Source organism: Cyanistes caeruleus, unplaced genomic scaffold, assembly GCF_971803275.1.
Source record: "Cyanistes caeruleus unplaced genomic scaffold, bCyaCae1.hap1.1 HAP1_SCAFFOLD_65, whole genome shotgun sequence".
NCBI lineage: Eukaryota > Metazoa > Chordata > Aves > Passeriformes > Paridae > Cyanistes > Cyanistes caeruleus.
In genome coordinates this window covers 2135084-2146689 of record NW_028255884.1, presented here as the reverse complement: position 1 = coordinate 2146689, position 11606 = coordinate 2135084, and the positions used below count along the sequence as shown (strand labels likewise).

Here is an 11606-nt window from a genome sequence, read left to right as displayed (position 1 = left end):
GACGGTGCCTTGGGGACACCTCAAGGAATTTAGAGGGGGTCTCTCCTCCCCCCCCACCCCGAAAAACCTGCTGCTTTTGGGAAAAAAATTCCCCAAAATCCTTTGGATTTGTCATGGGGTAGCTTTACCTTTAAGACAGCTTAGAAAGAGGGGAAGTTGAAGCTGCTGGTGGCTGATGCGAGTTTTTCCTCCTGACCAATTATCAGTCATTTCCAAAAATTGACAGCAGATCTGACCATTAAAAAGTGAATTCAGCTTGTAAACACCCCCTTAAGAAGTACAGACAGAATTCTCTTGCCCTCTCTGGTTTCCAGCGTTTGAAGAGGTAACAAGGCTCTGTCTCGGCCTCCTCCCCCCTCTCCAGGCCTACAAGGCCGCGGGGTGGAGGGGGGGGGAGGGGGAAGAGAAGCAGCGCTGGTCAGCCGAGCTTGGTTTTCAGTTTTTGCTGCTAGACTGAAACTTAACACCATGAACTCTTGCAGTTTTCTTAAAGCTTTTAATTCTTTTACTACCTGGATAAACATACAGATTACTCCTTTTCTCAGAAAGACAGAGAGAGAGACAATCAACATAGAGGAGACATCATAGAACTACCAAAAACAGTGAAGAAAAGAGTTAAGTTTAAATAAGAAAGAGAGAATAAGGAGATGCTTTACAGCTGAAATATCTTTCTGTTAAAGCTATGGAGATGGACAATAATAGTATAAAAGACTCCTTTAATTCATGATAAGAGTATTAGGAGGAATGAGATATTCAAAGTGTAACTTTTGAGCAAAAGAGAGAGAGAGTACTTGTGATACTGTGAGTTGCTGGAATTGAGTGAAGATTTTGAAGCTTTGGGGGGCAAAGAGAAAACTGTTTTCCAGGAAGGCTCACAGAGACAAATGAAGAAGACTTCTGCCTTTGAATAACTTATCCTTAAAAATAAGATTCCTAAACTCTGTGACCCATACACACCTCGGAGATGTGAAATGGGAGGAGAAGATCTAATGACAGATTTCCGGGCAGCTGGCATTAGAGAAATAGAAAACTATGACAAAAAATAGTTTTCTCGTGAGAAACTCTGTAAGTTAACAGAAAGAGACTTCTGTTTCTCTGCAAAGACTGATGAAAAGACTGTAACCAGAATTGAGACTGTTTTTAACCACCAAAGTTCTAAAGTTATTTGTCTCTATGTTGTCATGTGTACAGAGAAATAGTTAAGATGTGGAAGATAAGGAGGTTTTCTGAAAGTTTATTCTGGTGTTCTTATTCGTGTAGTTTGTTAATAAACTGTCTTTATTCCTTTTAAGTTTTAAGCCTGTTTTGCTCTTGTTCTAATCCATATCTCACAACAAGAAATAAGTAATTTTTTTAGTTACTGGTTTAAAACCACGACACAGGGCCAGGCTGCAGGATCATGACCAGGGAAGCCACAGTTACCAGGAACAGGCATGGGACACCAACAAGATGGGATTCTGCTCAGGAAACCATTTATTCAGCTCAGGAACAAACTCAGATCCAGAGACAGCCCCAAACAGAGGCAGGGAGATGGGGTTTGAGAACCAGGGTGGAGTTCAAGGTCAGGGACCACTGGGAACACAGCAAGGGAAAAACCCCAGGGGCCCAAACCCAATCAGAAATCCCTGGGCTGCCACCCCACGAGGGGTCCAGGGTGGAGTTTCTTCCTGGGCTCACAGGGCCCATCCTCTGAGGCAGAGGGATGGAATTCCCTCTTGCCCACACCTCTCACTTTAATAGTGTTCATTTGAAACTCAATCCTTGCCTCCCTGGGCAGGGGCACCTCACACAAAACCTCACTCAGTAATGGGCACCCTGTCCATTTCTCATCCCCAGATTTCGGCTGTCTCATTTGTAGACCCCACCCCACCTCCCCAGTCCCAACCCCAACCCATCCCATCCCTGCTGGACATCAAGACCCCCTTCCCAAGCTCTATTTCCCACATTTCACACCTCCCAAACTCCATCCCACCCATCCTGCCCCACCCAATGCCCATCTCACCCCTCCTGATTTGCATCCCACTTCACCCAATCCCCTTCCAACCCCATTCCACCTGATGCCTTCAGAAGGCTGGCCTAGAACAGCCCAAAGAGAGTTAAGAATAAAGTTTATTAGAAGGATTTAAATACACCATGGGCAGTAAAAGAGCCAGGCCAGGACAAGCGATCACAAGGTCTCACATTTTTAGAAGTTTAGGTCCATCTGCATATTTGGGTTCATTGTCCAGTTACAGCTTCAGATGATGAAGTCACATCCTTCCTGTTTTCTCTCTTCAGTCCACCCTTGTTTATGCTTTTGGGCTTGAAACTTCTAACAAGTGTCCTTGGTATCAAGCTAGAAAAGGAATTGTTTTGTCTACCTACCCTGTGAAGAGAGCTCACTAACACTTAATAGGAAGTTCAAAACTAAAATCCAAGGCAGTGCAGAATATGAAAAATATGAAAGTTAAAACTTAAGACATCATACCCTGAGGAGCTGTGGAATCCAAGAATTCTGGGTGGGAATGAGTAGTTTTCAGTGGCATTGAGTGCTTTTGAGGTGACAGATTGAACCCTCTCATCTCTTTGAGTGACAAGAAATGGAGAAAACTACAACAGATACCCCCACAATCCCCAAGTCCTCCCAAGTATCTACTTGAATCCCAAATTCCCTTAAAGCACTGCTAAAAAGTGAGGCTTTAGATGCCTTTGATGAATTTGTAGACTTTTACCCCAATTTTGTCTCTTTTATAGGGATGAAGATGAATCAAGAGATAGAACCAAAATAAAATGACTACCAGCCCAGTGTGTTCCCAACACAGATCACTGGGAACGTGGGTCATCAGAGCTCTGCCCAACGTGGGTCCTCTGATGGGGGATGGAGCTGGGGCAGTGCACAAAGCTCTTCCTGCACTGGGGGCACTCACAGGGCTCCGCTTACCGGTGCCTCTGCTGGTGTTCGGTCATGTGAGATCTCTGGGTGAAGCTCTTCCCACACTGGGGACACTCGTAGGGCCTCTCCCCAGTGTGGATGCGCTGGTGCCTGATGAGGGTGGAGTTTCGGTTGAAGCCCTTCCTGCACTCAGGGCAGCGGAAGGGCCTCTCATCCGTGTGAATCCGCTGGTGCACGAGGAGATCTGAGCTGGTCTGAAACCTCTTCCCACACTCAGGACACTCATAGGGCCTCTCCCCAGTGTGGATCATCTGGTGGTTGGTCAGATGGGACCTCTGGCTGAAGGTCATCCCACATTCCCCACACTCATAGGGACGCTCCCCAGTGTGGATCCTCTGGTGGATGATCAAGTTAGAGCTGTTTCTGAAGCTCTTCCCACATTCCCAACACTCATAGGGCTTCTCCCCAGTGTGGATGCGCAGATGGGTGACGAGGGCGGAGTTTTGCTTGAAGCCCTCCCCACAGTCAGGGCAGCGGAAGGGCCTCTCATCCGTGTGAATCCGCTGGTGCAGGACAAGTTTGGAGCTGCTGTGAAACCTCTTCCCACACTCGGGACACTCGTAGGGCCTCTCCCCAGTGTGGATCATCTGGTGGCAGATCAGGAATGAGCTCTGGCTGAAGCTCTTCCCACACTCCAAGCACTTGTAGGGCTTCTCCCCATCCTGAAGCTGCTCATGGACCACCAGCTCAGAGCCCTGGCTGGATCTCCGGCCGCCTTCCCGGCACAGGGTGGGTCTTTCCTCCTCAGAGCACCCTGGGATGGGTTTGGAGCCCCTCCTCCTGCAGGATCTCCTGGGATTTTCCTCCCCATTGGATTCCTGCATTGTGGAGCTGCTCAAAACGGACTCTTCCATGAGGTTCTGCCGTGGGGATTTGTCCTCCCTGGTCTCCATCCTCAACTCCTTGTCTGGGGGAGGAAGGACAAGGAGAGGATGGGATTTGCCTCCGTACCAGAGGGAAGGGGAAGGAGATCCCCCCAGTGCGTCCCCGGCAGGACGGCGTCGGCAGCGGGGTTGTCCTGCAGCCGGGGGCCCGGCTGGGCTGGGAGATGGAGCAGGAGAGAGGGGGAAAGGGGCACTGACTTCCTCCTCACCTGCCTGGGTGTCCTGGGACATCTTCCTCTTCCTCACAGCCTCCTTCTCCATCTGGCCAAGGTCTGGGAATGGGAAATCCTGGTTTGGGGAAAAATACAATTCATAAGCACATACGATTAAGGGGTTTCCTCTCTCCAAGTCCACCTTTAGAAGTCACTAGGCAGCTGGTGCCCATATAAACCCCTCAAACACCAAGATTCACCCCTGTAAATGTCTCCCAGGAGTTCCCCATCTCTGCTCTCTCCCCTTTGGTGTTCAGGGGTTCCCCCCTGTCCCAGCTGCTGGGGGTCACACTTGTACTGGGGGTTCCCCGTTTACTCAGTCCCTTCCCTCCCCAGCCTGCTGGAAGTGCCAGGAATCCAAAAAGTTCCTCCCATTTCAATCTCCCCACTTAGGGATGCTGGGACCCCCCAGTGTCCCCCCAAGGGGCATTTTCTGCTCAGCTTTGGAGTTCTTCATTCTCCAAATATCCCCCCCAAAAAACCCAACCCAGGCACCCCCCAGGATATCTGGGCCGAGCTCCCCCCTCCCTGGGCACCTGTGGGATGGGGGGTGGATGATCTCACGGGTGGGGGGCTCTGAATTCAGGGAGTGCTGGACTGGGATATACTGGGCATGACTGAGGTCATACTGGGATAACAAGCACCTGACTGGGATCACTGGGAGTGTCTGGGAATGCCTAAGGACATGCTGAGGGCAACTGGGATATACTGGGAGTGTCTGTGATCATACTGGGGATGACTGGGAACACACTGGGAACAACAGGAACCATGCTGGGGACAACTGGGAGCGAGTGGGAGTGACTGGGACTAAACTGGGGGCAACTGGGAGGAACAGGGAGCAACTGGAATCATCCTGAGGGTAACTGGGATCACAGTGGCAGCAGCTGGGCCATGCTGGGCAAGACTGGGAGCATACTGGCAACAACTGGGACTGCACTCAGGGTGACTGGGAGTGGCTGGAAGCAACTGGGATCAGGCTGGAAGCACCTGAGGAGTGATTGAGAGCAACTGGGATAGACTGGGAGAGACTGAAACCACAGTGCAAGTAAATGGGAACAACTGGAACCACACTGGATAATCCTGGGAGCAGCTGTGCCCATGCTGGGGTCATACTGGGATCCTACAGGAACTAGCTGGGATCATACTGGGGGTGACTGCAAAGGTGCTGGCTGGGACTGGAACTGTGCTGGAGGTGACTGGGAGCAACTGGGCCCATCCTGGGAGTGACAGGGAGTCACTCTGGCCATGACTGGAATCATACTGGAACCATACTGGGAGTGGCTGAGATTGTAGTGGGAGTGACTGGGATCATCCTGGAAGTGACTGGAACCATACTGGGAGTGACAATGGCTCCTACAGGGATAGCACTGGGAACCACTGGGATTACAGTGGGTGTGAATGGAACCTGACTGGGGGTTACTGGGAGCTACTGGGCCCATGCTGGGAGGAAAATGTGGACACATTGGGAGCAACTGGGATCAACTGGAAGGTACTGGAACCATGCTGAGGGAACTGAGACCACAACTGGAATCATACTGGGAGGAAGTGGGAAAGAGTGGGATCATTCTGAGGTAACTAGAACCTTACTGGGGCAACTGGGATATACTGGGAGTGTCTGTGACCACACTGGGAGCAGCTGGAATAGTGGTGGGGGCAACTGGGAGTGAGTGGGACCATGCTGAGATGGACTGGGACTATTCCAGGGACAACTGGGATCACACTGGTAGGAACTGGGAACAATTACAACTATTCTGGGATCATACTCAACTGGGATCATACTGGGATCACAGTGGGAGCAGCTGGGTCCCTGCTGGCTGAGACTGGGATCCCACTGAGGGTGACTGGAATCATACTGGGATTGACTGGGAGTGGCTGGGAACAACTGGGATCATGCTGAGAGCAACTGGGAGGAGCTGGGAATGACTGGGAGCGTGCTGGGGCTGACTGGGATATACTGGGAGAGACAGGGAGTCCCAGGGATCACACTGGAGGCTACTGGGGTCACACTGGCACTGCCAGGGAGCAACTGGGGGCCACTGGCCTCATCCTGGGAGTGACTGGGATCAGACTGGGAGTGTCTGAGATCAGACTGGGAGTGTGAAGGAAACTGTGTGAGGGAAAAAATGGGAAAAAACCCAAGATAAATCCAAGGAAAATAGAAGAGAAAAATCAGGGAAAAAAAAAAAAAAAAAAACCCAAACAACAAAACAGGTAGAAATAAAAAAAAAAAAGATGGGGGGGAAAAAGCACGGAAAACATTGGGAAAAATTTGAGAGAAAATTGGGGAAAACCAGGAAAAATCTGGGAAAAAAAAAAATGCCTCAAGAAAAAATTGGGGAAAAAATCAGGAAAGTGGAAAAAAACTGGGAAAAATCAGTAAAAATCAGAAAAAATAGGGAAGAAATCAGGAAAAAATAGGAAAAGAAGGAAAAATCAGGAAAAAAACAGGAAAAAATTGGGGGAAAAATGGGGAAAATCAGGAATAAAACTGGGAAAGGATTGGGAAAAATCGGGGAAATTAAGGAAAAGAAAGAGCAATAAAACCTGGAAAAAATGGGGAAAAAATTGCGAAAAAAACAGGAAAAATCAGGGAAATTTGAGAAGAAATTGGGAGAAAAGTAGGAAAAATTTGGGAAAAGAATAGGGAAAAATCCGGAAAAATTAGGAAAGGCGTGAAAAAAATTGGGAAATATCAGGGAAAATATCAGGAAAAAAAAGATTAAAAACCTTGGGAAAAATCCAGAAAAATCATTAAAAAAATTGGAAAAAAATTGGAAAAATCAAGGAAAAAATCTGATATATTTGAGAATAAATTGCAAAAAAAGCAGAAAAAAAATTAGAAAAAAAATTTATAAAAAAGATAAATCAGGGAAAAATCAGCGAAAAAAATAGGAAAAGGATAAAAATTCAGAAAAAAAAAAAAAAGAAAAAAATCAGGAAAAAATTGGGGAAAACCAGAAAAATTTGGGAAAGGAAAAGGGAAAAATCAGGGAAAAAACTGAGAAAAAAACTGGAAAAAAATGCAAAAACCAAGGAAAATTTTGACCAAAAATTGGGAAAAATTGAAAAAAATCAGAAAAGAAAGAGGAAAAAATCAGGAAAAAATATCTGAAAAACTCAGGAAAAACTGGGGAAAATAAGGAAAAAAATTATGAAAAAAATTGGGAAAATTGAGATGAGTGAGGAAAGAAACCTGGAAAAAATCAGGTAAAATCGCTTAAAAACTTAAGAAATATAGGGAAAAATCAGGGAAAAATTGTGAAAAAATCTGAGAATAATGAGGAAAAAATTGGGAAAAGAAGAGGGAAAAATCAGAAAAAAACTGGGAGAAAAAAATTGGGAAAAAACTGGGAAAAATCATGAAAAGAAAGAGGAAGAAGAGCAGGAAAAATTTGAGAAAAATTAAAAAAAAAAATCAGGAAAACAATGAGGAAAAGAAAACGGGAAAAAAAAGCCACAACGAAAAATGGGAAAAAACTGGGGAAAAGCCAGGAAATATTTAGGAAAAAAACAGGCAAAAGTCAGAAAAATTAAAGAAAAAATGGGGTAATATTTGGACAAATCAGACAGAAAAATCAAGAAAAAATGGGGAAAAAAATTTAAAAAATTATGAAAAATGAATGAAAAATCAGGAAAAGAAAAACTGAATAAAACCTGGAAAAAATCAGGAAAAAAAACCCAGGAAAAAATCAGAATAAAATAATGAAAAATTGTGGGAAAATCAGGGAAAAAACTGGGAAAAATCAGGAAAAAAATTGGAAAAATACAGGAAAAAACAGAAAAATCAGGTAAAAATTTAAGAAGTTACAAAAAAGACGAAAAAACTTGAGAAAAGAAGAGGGAAAAACCAGGCGAAAATCAGGGAAAAAAATCAGGAAAATTTGGGAAAAAACTGGGAAAAAATTGGGAAAACAAGGGGAAAATCAGGAAAAAAATGGGAAAAATCAGGAAAAATCAGGAAAAAAATGGAAAAAAATAGAAAAAATTGGGAAAAAAATTGGGAAAATTCAGGGAAAAACCGAGGAATACAAAGAGGAAAATTATCTTAAAAAGCTGGGAAAAAAACTGGGAAAAAATGAGAAAAATCAGGGGAAAAAACGGATTGAAATCCCTTTATCCCATTTTTCCAAGGAATTTTGGGAATTGCCTACCTGGGAGGTTGTGGAAGAATTTCCAGACCTGGGAATCCGAGAACTGAGGAAAGGTGAAATTGCGGATGAGCTGGTTCGGGTTTTTCGGAAGGCTGATGGCCTGGTCCTATTCCAGCTTCCAGAATGTTCGGATGAGTCCCACGCCTCCTTCCAGCGGGAAATCATGAAAAAATCATGGAAAAATCATGGGAAAGCTATGATTCAAATTCATGGACTTTTGCCCACAAAACACCCTTTTTTTTCCCGACAAAATTTCTATTTTTTCCCCAAAAATTTTAATTCCCCCCCACCTAAAATATTAATTTTTTTGGATAATTAAATGGGAAGGATTGGGGGAAATGGGGGAAAAAGGATGGAAATGGAGGAAAAATGTGGAAGAGTTGGGAAAAACTAGAAAAAAATGGGGGAAAATGGGGAAAAAGAGAAAAAATGGAGCAAAAGTTGGAAGAAATGGGGAAAAAATGGGATGAAAATGGGAGAAAGTTGTGGGAAATGGAATGGAAATGGAGGGAAAATTGGAGGAAAAAAAAAGAAGGAAAATGGGGATGGAAATTCTGGAAAAATAAAACCAGAATAAAAATGAGGAAAAAAATGGGGGAAACTGGGAGAAAAATGGGATAAAATGGGAATAAAAATTGTAAAAATGAAGCAAAAAGGGGGGAAAATTGGAAGAAAATGGGGAAAATAGGAGAGATCATGGGTGAAAAATGGGGTCTATGGAGCAAAAAGAGGGTAAAATGGGGAAATAGGGAAAAAATGGATTACAAATGGGAAAAAAATGGGGAAAAACGAGGAAAACATGGGGGAAAATTGAGTAAAAATGCAGGAAAAAATAGGGAAAAAATCAGAAAAATTGGGAAAAATTGAGGAAAAATGAGTTAAAAAGGGGAAAAATAGAGGCAAAAAGGAGAAACATGGGGAAAAAATGGGGAAAAACAAAAAAATAGGATAAAAATGGGGGAAAAATTGTATGAAATTGGGATAAAAATGGGAAATAATTGAATAAAAATGTGAAAAAATGGGATAAACTGGAGACAAATTGTACTCTAATAGGGAATGCCTGCGAGTGATTTGGTTTATAGTGGGGCACAGAGGAAACTGGAGCCACACGGGGTGAGCAACTGGGCAATGCTGGGAGCAGCCACTGCCGGCACCGGGAGCCCCGAACCCCTTTCCCGGCCATGCCGGACCCGCATCCCCCCGGCCCCTTTGCCGGGGCTCTGCCGCCACCGCCACCGGGACCCCCCAAAAACACCTCCCGGGGACCCCCGGGGTGCCCCCGAGGGGCATCTGCGGCTCGGCTCTGGAGCCCTGCCATCCCCAAACATCCCCCCCAAAAACCCCAAAGCCAGGGAGCCCCGGGGTATTTGGGGCGAGCTCCCCCTCCCCGGGCACCTGCGGGATGGGGGGCGATGGTCCCGAAGGAGCTGCAGATGCAGAGAGCGGGGAGCGCAGGTGGAGCCTCCTCTGCCTGCTCCAGCTCTTCCTCCTCCTGCTCCTCCTCTTCCTCCTGCTCTGTCCCTCCTCTGTCCCTGGGCGTGGTTCGGAGCCCTCGGGTGAGCGGGGCCGGGCCGGGACACGATGGGAAAGGGCTGGGTCCCCCCCAAACCGAGCTGGGGGCAGCGGAGCTTTGGGGGAACAATGGGAACGGGGCGGGACAGGGGAACAGGGGGAGGTGGGAGCACTGAGGGTCCCCCAGTTCACCCCAGGAGCCCCAAGCCCCGTCCCAGCCCCCCCAGTTCCCCCCGCAGCCCCGGCTGAGGGGGGCTCAGCCCAGGAGCCGCCGTCGTTCGGGGCTCCCCCGAGTGCAGGAACGGGAGAGTTCCCGGCTCGGGGAGGCCCCAGCACAGGAGGGGATCTTGTCCCTCTTCCAGGGCCTTCCAGGGTCTTCAGGCCCCTCTCAAGAGGAGTTTTTCTCTTTTTCAGGTTTTTTGGGGGGGATCCCACCACTACAGGGGTGTTTTTTCCTCCCCATTTTAGGGTGTTTGTGCGGCCGCAGCCCCACAAGCCCCTTTTGAGGGGGGATCATGACGGCTTTAAGTGACATTTTTAGGGGTGTCCCCACCCCAAGCCCCTGTAGGGGATGTTTTGTCCCCCAGGGTGGATTTTGGGGGTTCTCTCTACCATGGCCGCTTTAAGGGCCCCCGGTGTTGTCGGGTCCCACTGTAACTCCTCTTAAAAGGGCAACACCGCTCCCGTTGGTTCCGGCAGTGGAGCCCGGGAGGGGTTGGGGGTCCCGGGAGGGGTTGGGGGTACCTGGGTGATGCTGATGAAGGTGATGGGGTCTCCATGCTGGGTGCAAACCTTTGTGAGGGGTTCCTGGGGTTTTTCAGAAGTTCTGTGTGTTTTTGGGGCCATGGTGGTTTCTTGGGAGATCCCAAGAGGGTTTACAGGAGTCCTGATGGGGGAATTTGGGCGATCCCGGGAGTGGAATTTGGGATCTCAAGGCTGTTTTGGGGAACCTGCTGGTGATGGACATGGGGACCCCATGCCAGGTATGAACCTTCTCAATGTCTGTATGGGGTTTTGCGGTTTTGGGGAGTTTTTGGAGCATCCAGGGATGTGTTTGGGATCAAGGGAGGTTGGGGTGTACTAGGGGCTTTGGGGGTTCTCGGCAGGTTTGGGGGTACCTGGGCAATGCGGGTGGCAGTGCTGGGGACCCCGTGCTGGGTTTGAACCTTCTCACTGCGCACGGGCAGCGTCAGCGTGTTCAGGGAGATCCTGGGGGGCCCGGGGGGTCACCCCAAATCCTAGGGACCCCAAATGCTGAGGGACCCCCTGAACTGCCCTCACCGCTGGATCTGCTGCAGGCAGGGGGGCACCAGCACTCGGCCCCCACCCTCCACCATCACAGGGGGGCTGTGGAAGAAATCTGGGGGTGCACGGACAGGTCGGGTGGGACCACCAAAGTCCTGGGGGAGAGGACATGGGGGGACTTCCAGGAATTCCCATTATGGGGGAAAGAAGAGGGACCAGGAAGAGTTTGGGGGGCCTGGGTGGGTAATGGGAGGGACCCCCAGAAGTCTTGTGGGTGGTGGGGAAGGCAAGGAACAGGGCGACCCCCAGGATGGGTTTGGGGGGGAACCGGATTGGAGCTCCCATGGCAGTGGGATGGGGAGATCTGCCCAAAGAATTCCATGGGAATGACATGGCAGTGAGATCCATCTACAGAATTCCCATGGGAATTGGACAGCAGTGGGATCCATCCGTGGAGGTCTCACGGGAATGGGATGTCTGAGATCCATCCATGGAATTTCCATGCGAATCCTCACGGTCACAAAATTTGCCCTCCCAAATCCCACATTCCCATTCCCATATTCCCATGGGAATTCTGCCCTCCCCACCTTTACACTCCAGCGCCTCCCACCCATATCTGACATATTTCCAGAGACATTCCCTGCAGCTGTGAGCCAGGGAATTTGTTAAT

The 11606-nt window shown here is 48.1% G+C and overlaps 1 protein-coding gene across 2 annotated transcripts in view; it reads right to left on the bottom strand.

Annotated features, from left to right (window-relative positions):
• Window positions 1-2091: 2091 nt before the first annotated feature.
• Window positions 2092-11606, bottom strand: part of LOC147647145 (uncharacterized) — a 446158-nt gene continuing 436643 nt past the window's right edge. Inside the window, exons 3-5 of one of the 2 annotated variants that reach the window (XM_086872508.1) lie at window positions 8180-9650; window positions 4026-4104; window positions 2092-3839 (exon numbers count right to left, since the gene is read on the bottom strand). In XM_086872508.1, coding sequence (XP_086728634.1) covers window positions 2917-3839; window positions 4026-4104; window positions 8180-8344 — 1167 coding nt within the window. In that variant the 5' untranslated portion in view covers window positions 8345-9650 and the 3' untranslated portion in view covers window positions 2092-2916. Of the gene's footprint in view, window positions 3840-4025; window positions 4105-8179; window positions 9712-11606 lie in introns of both variants that reach the window. The other variant, XM_086872506.1, reaches the window with a different exon arrangement.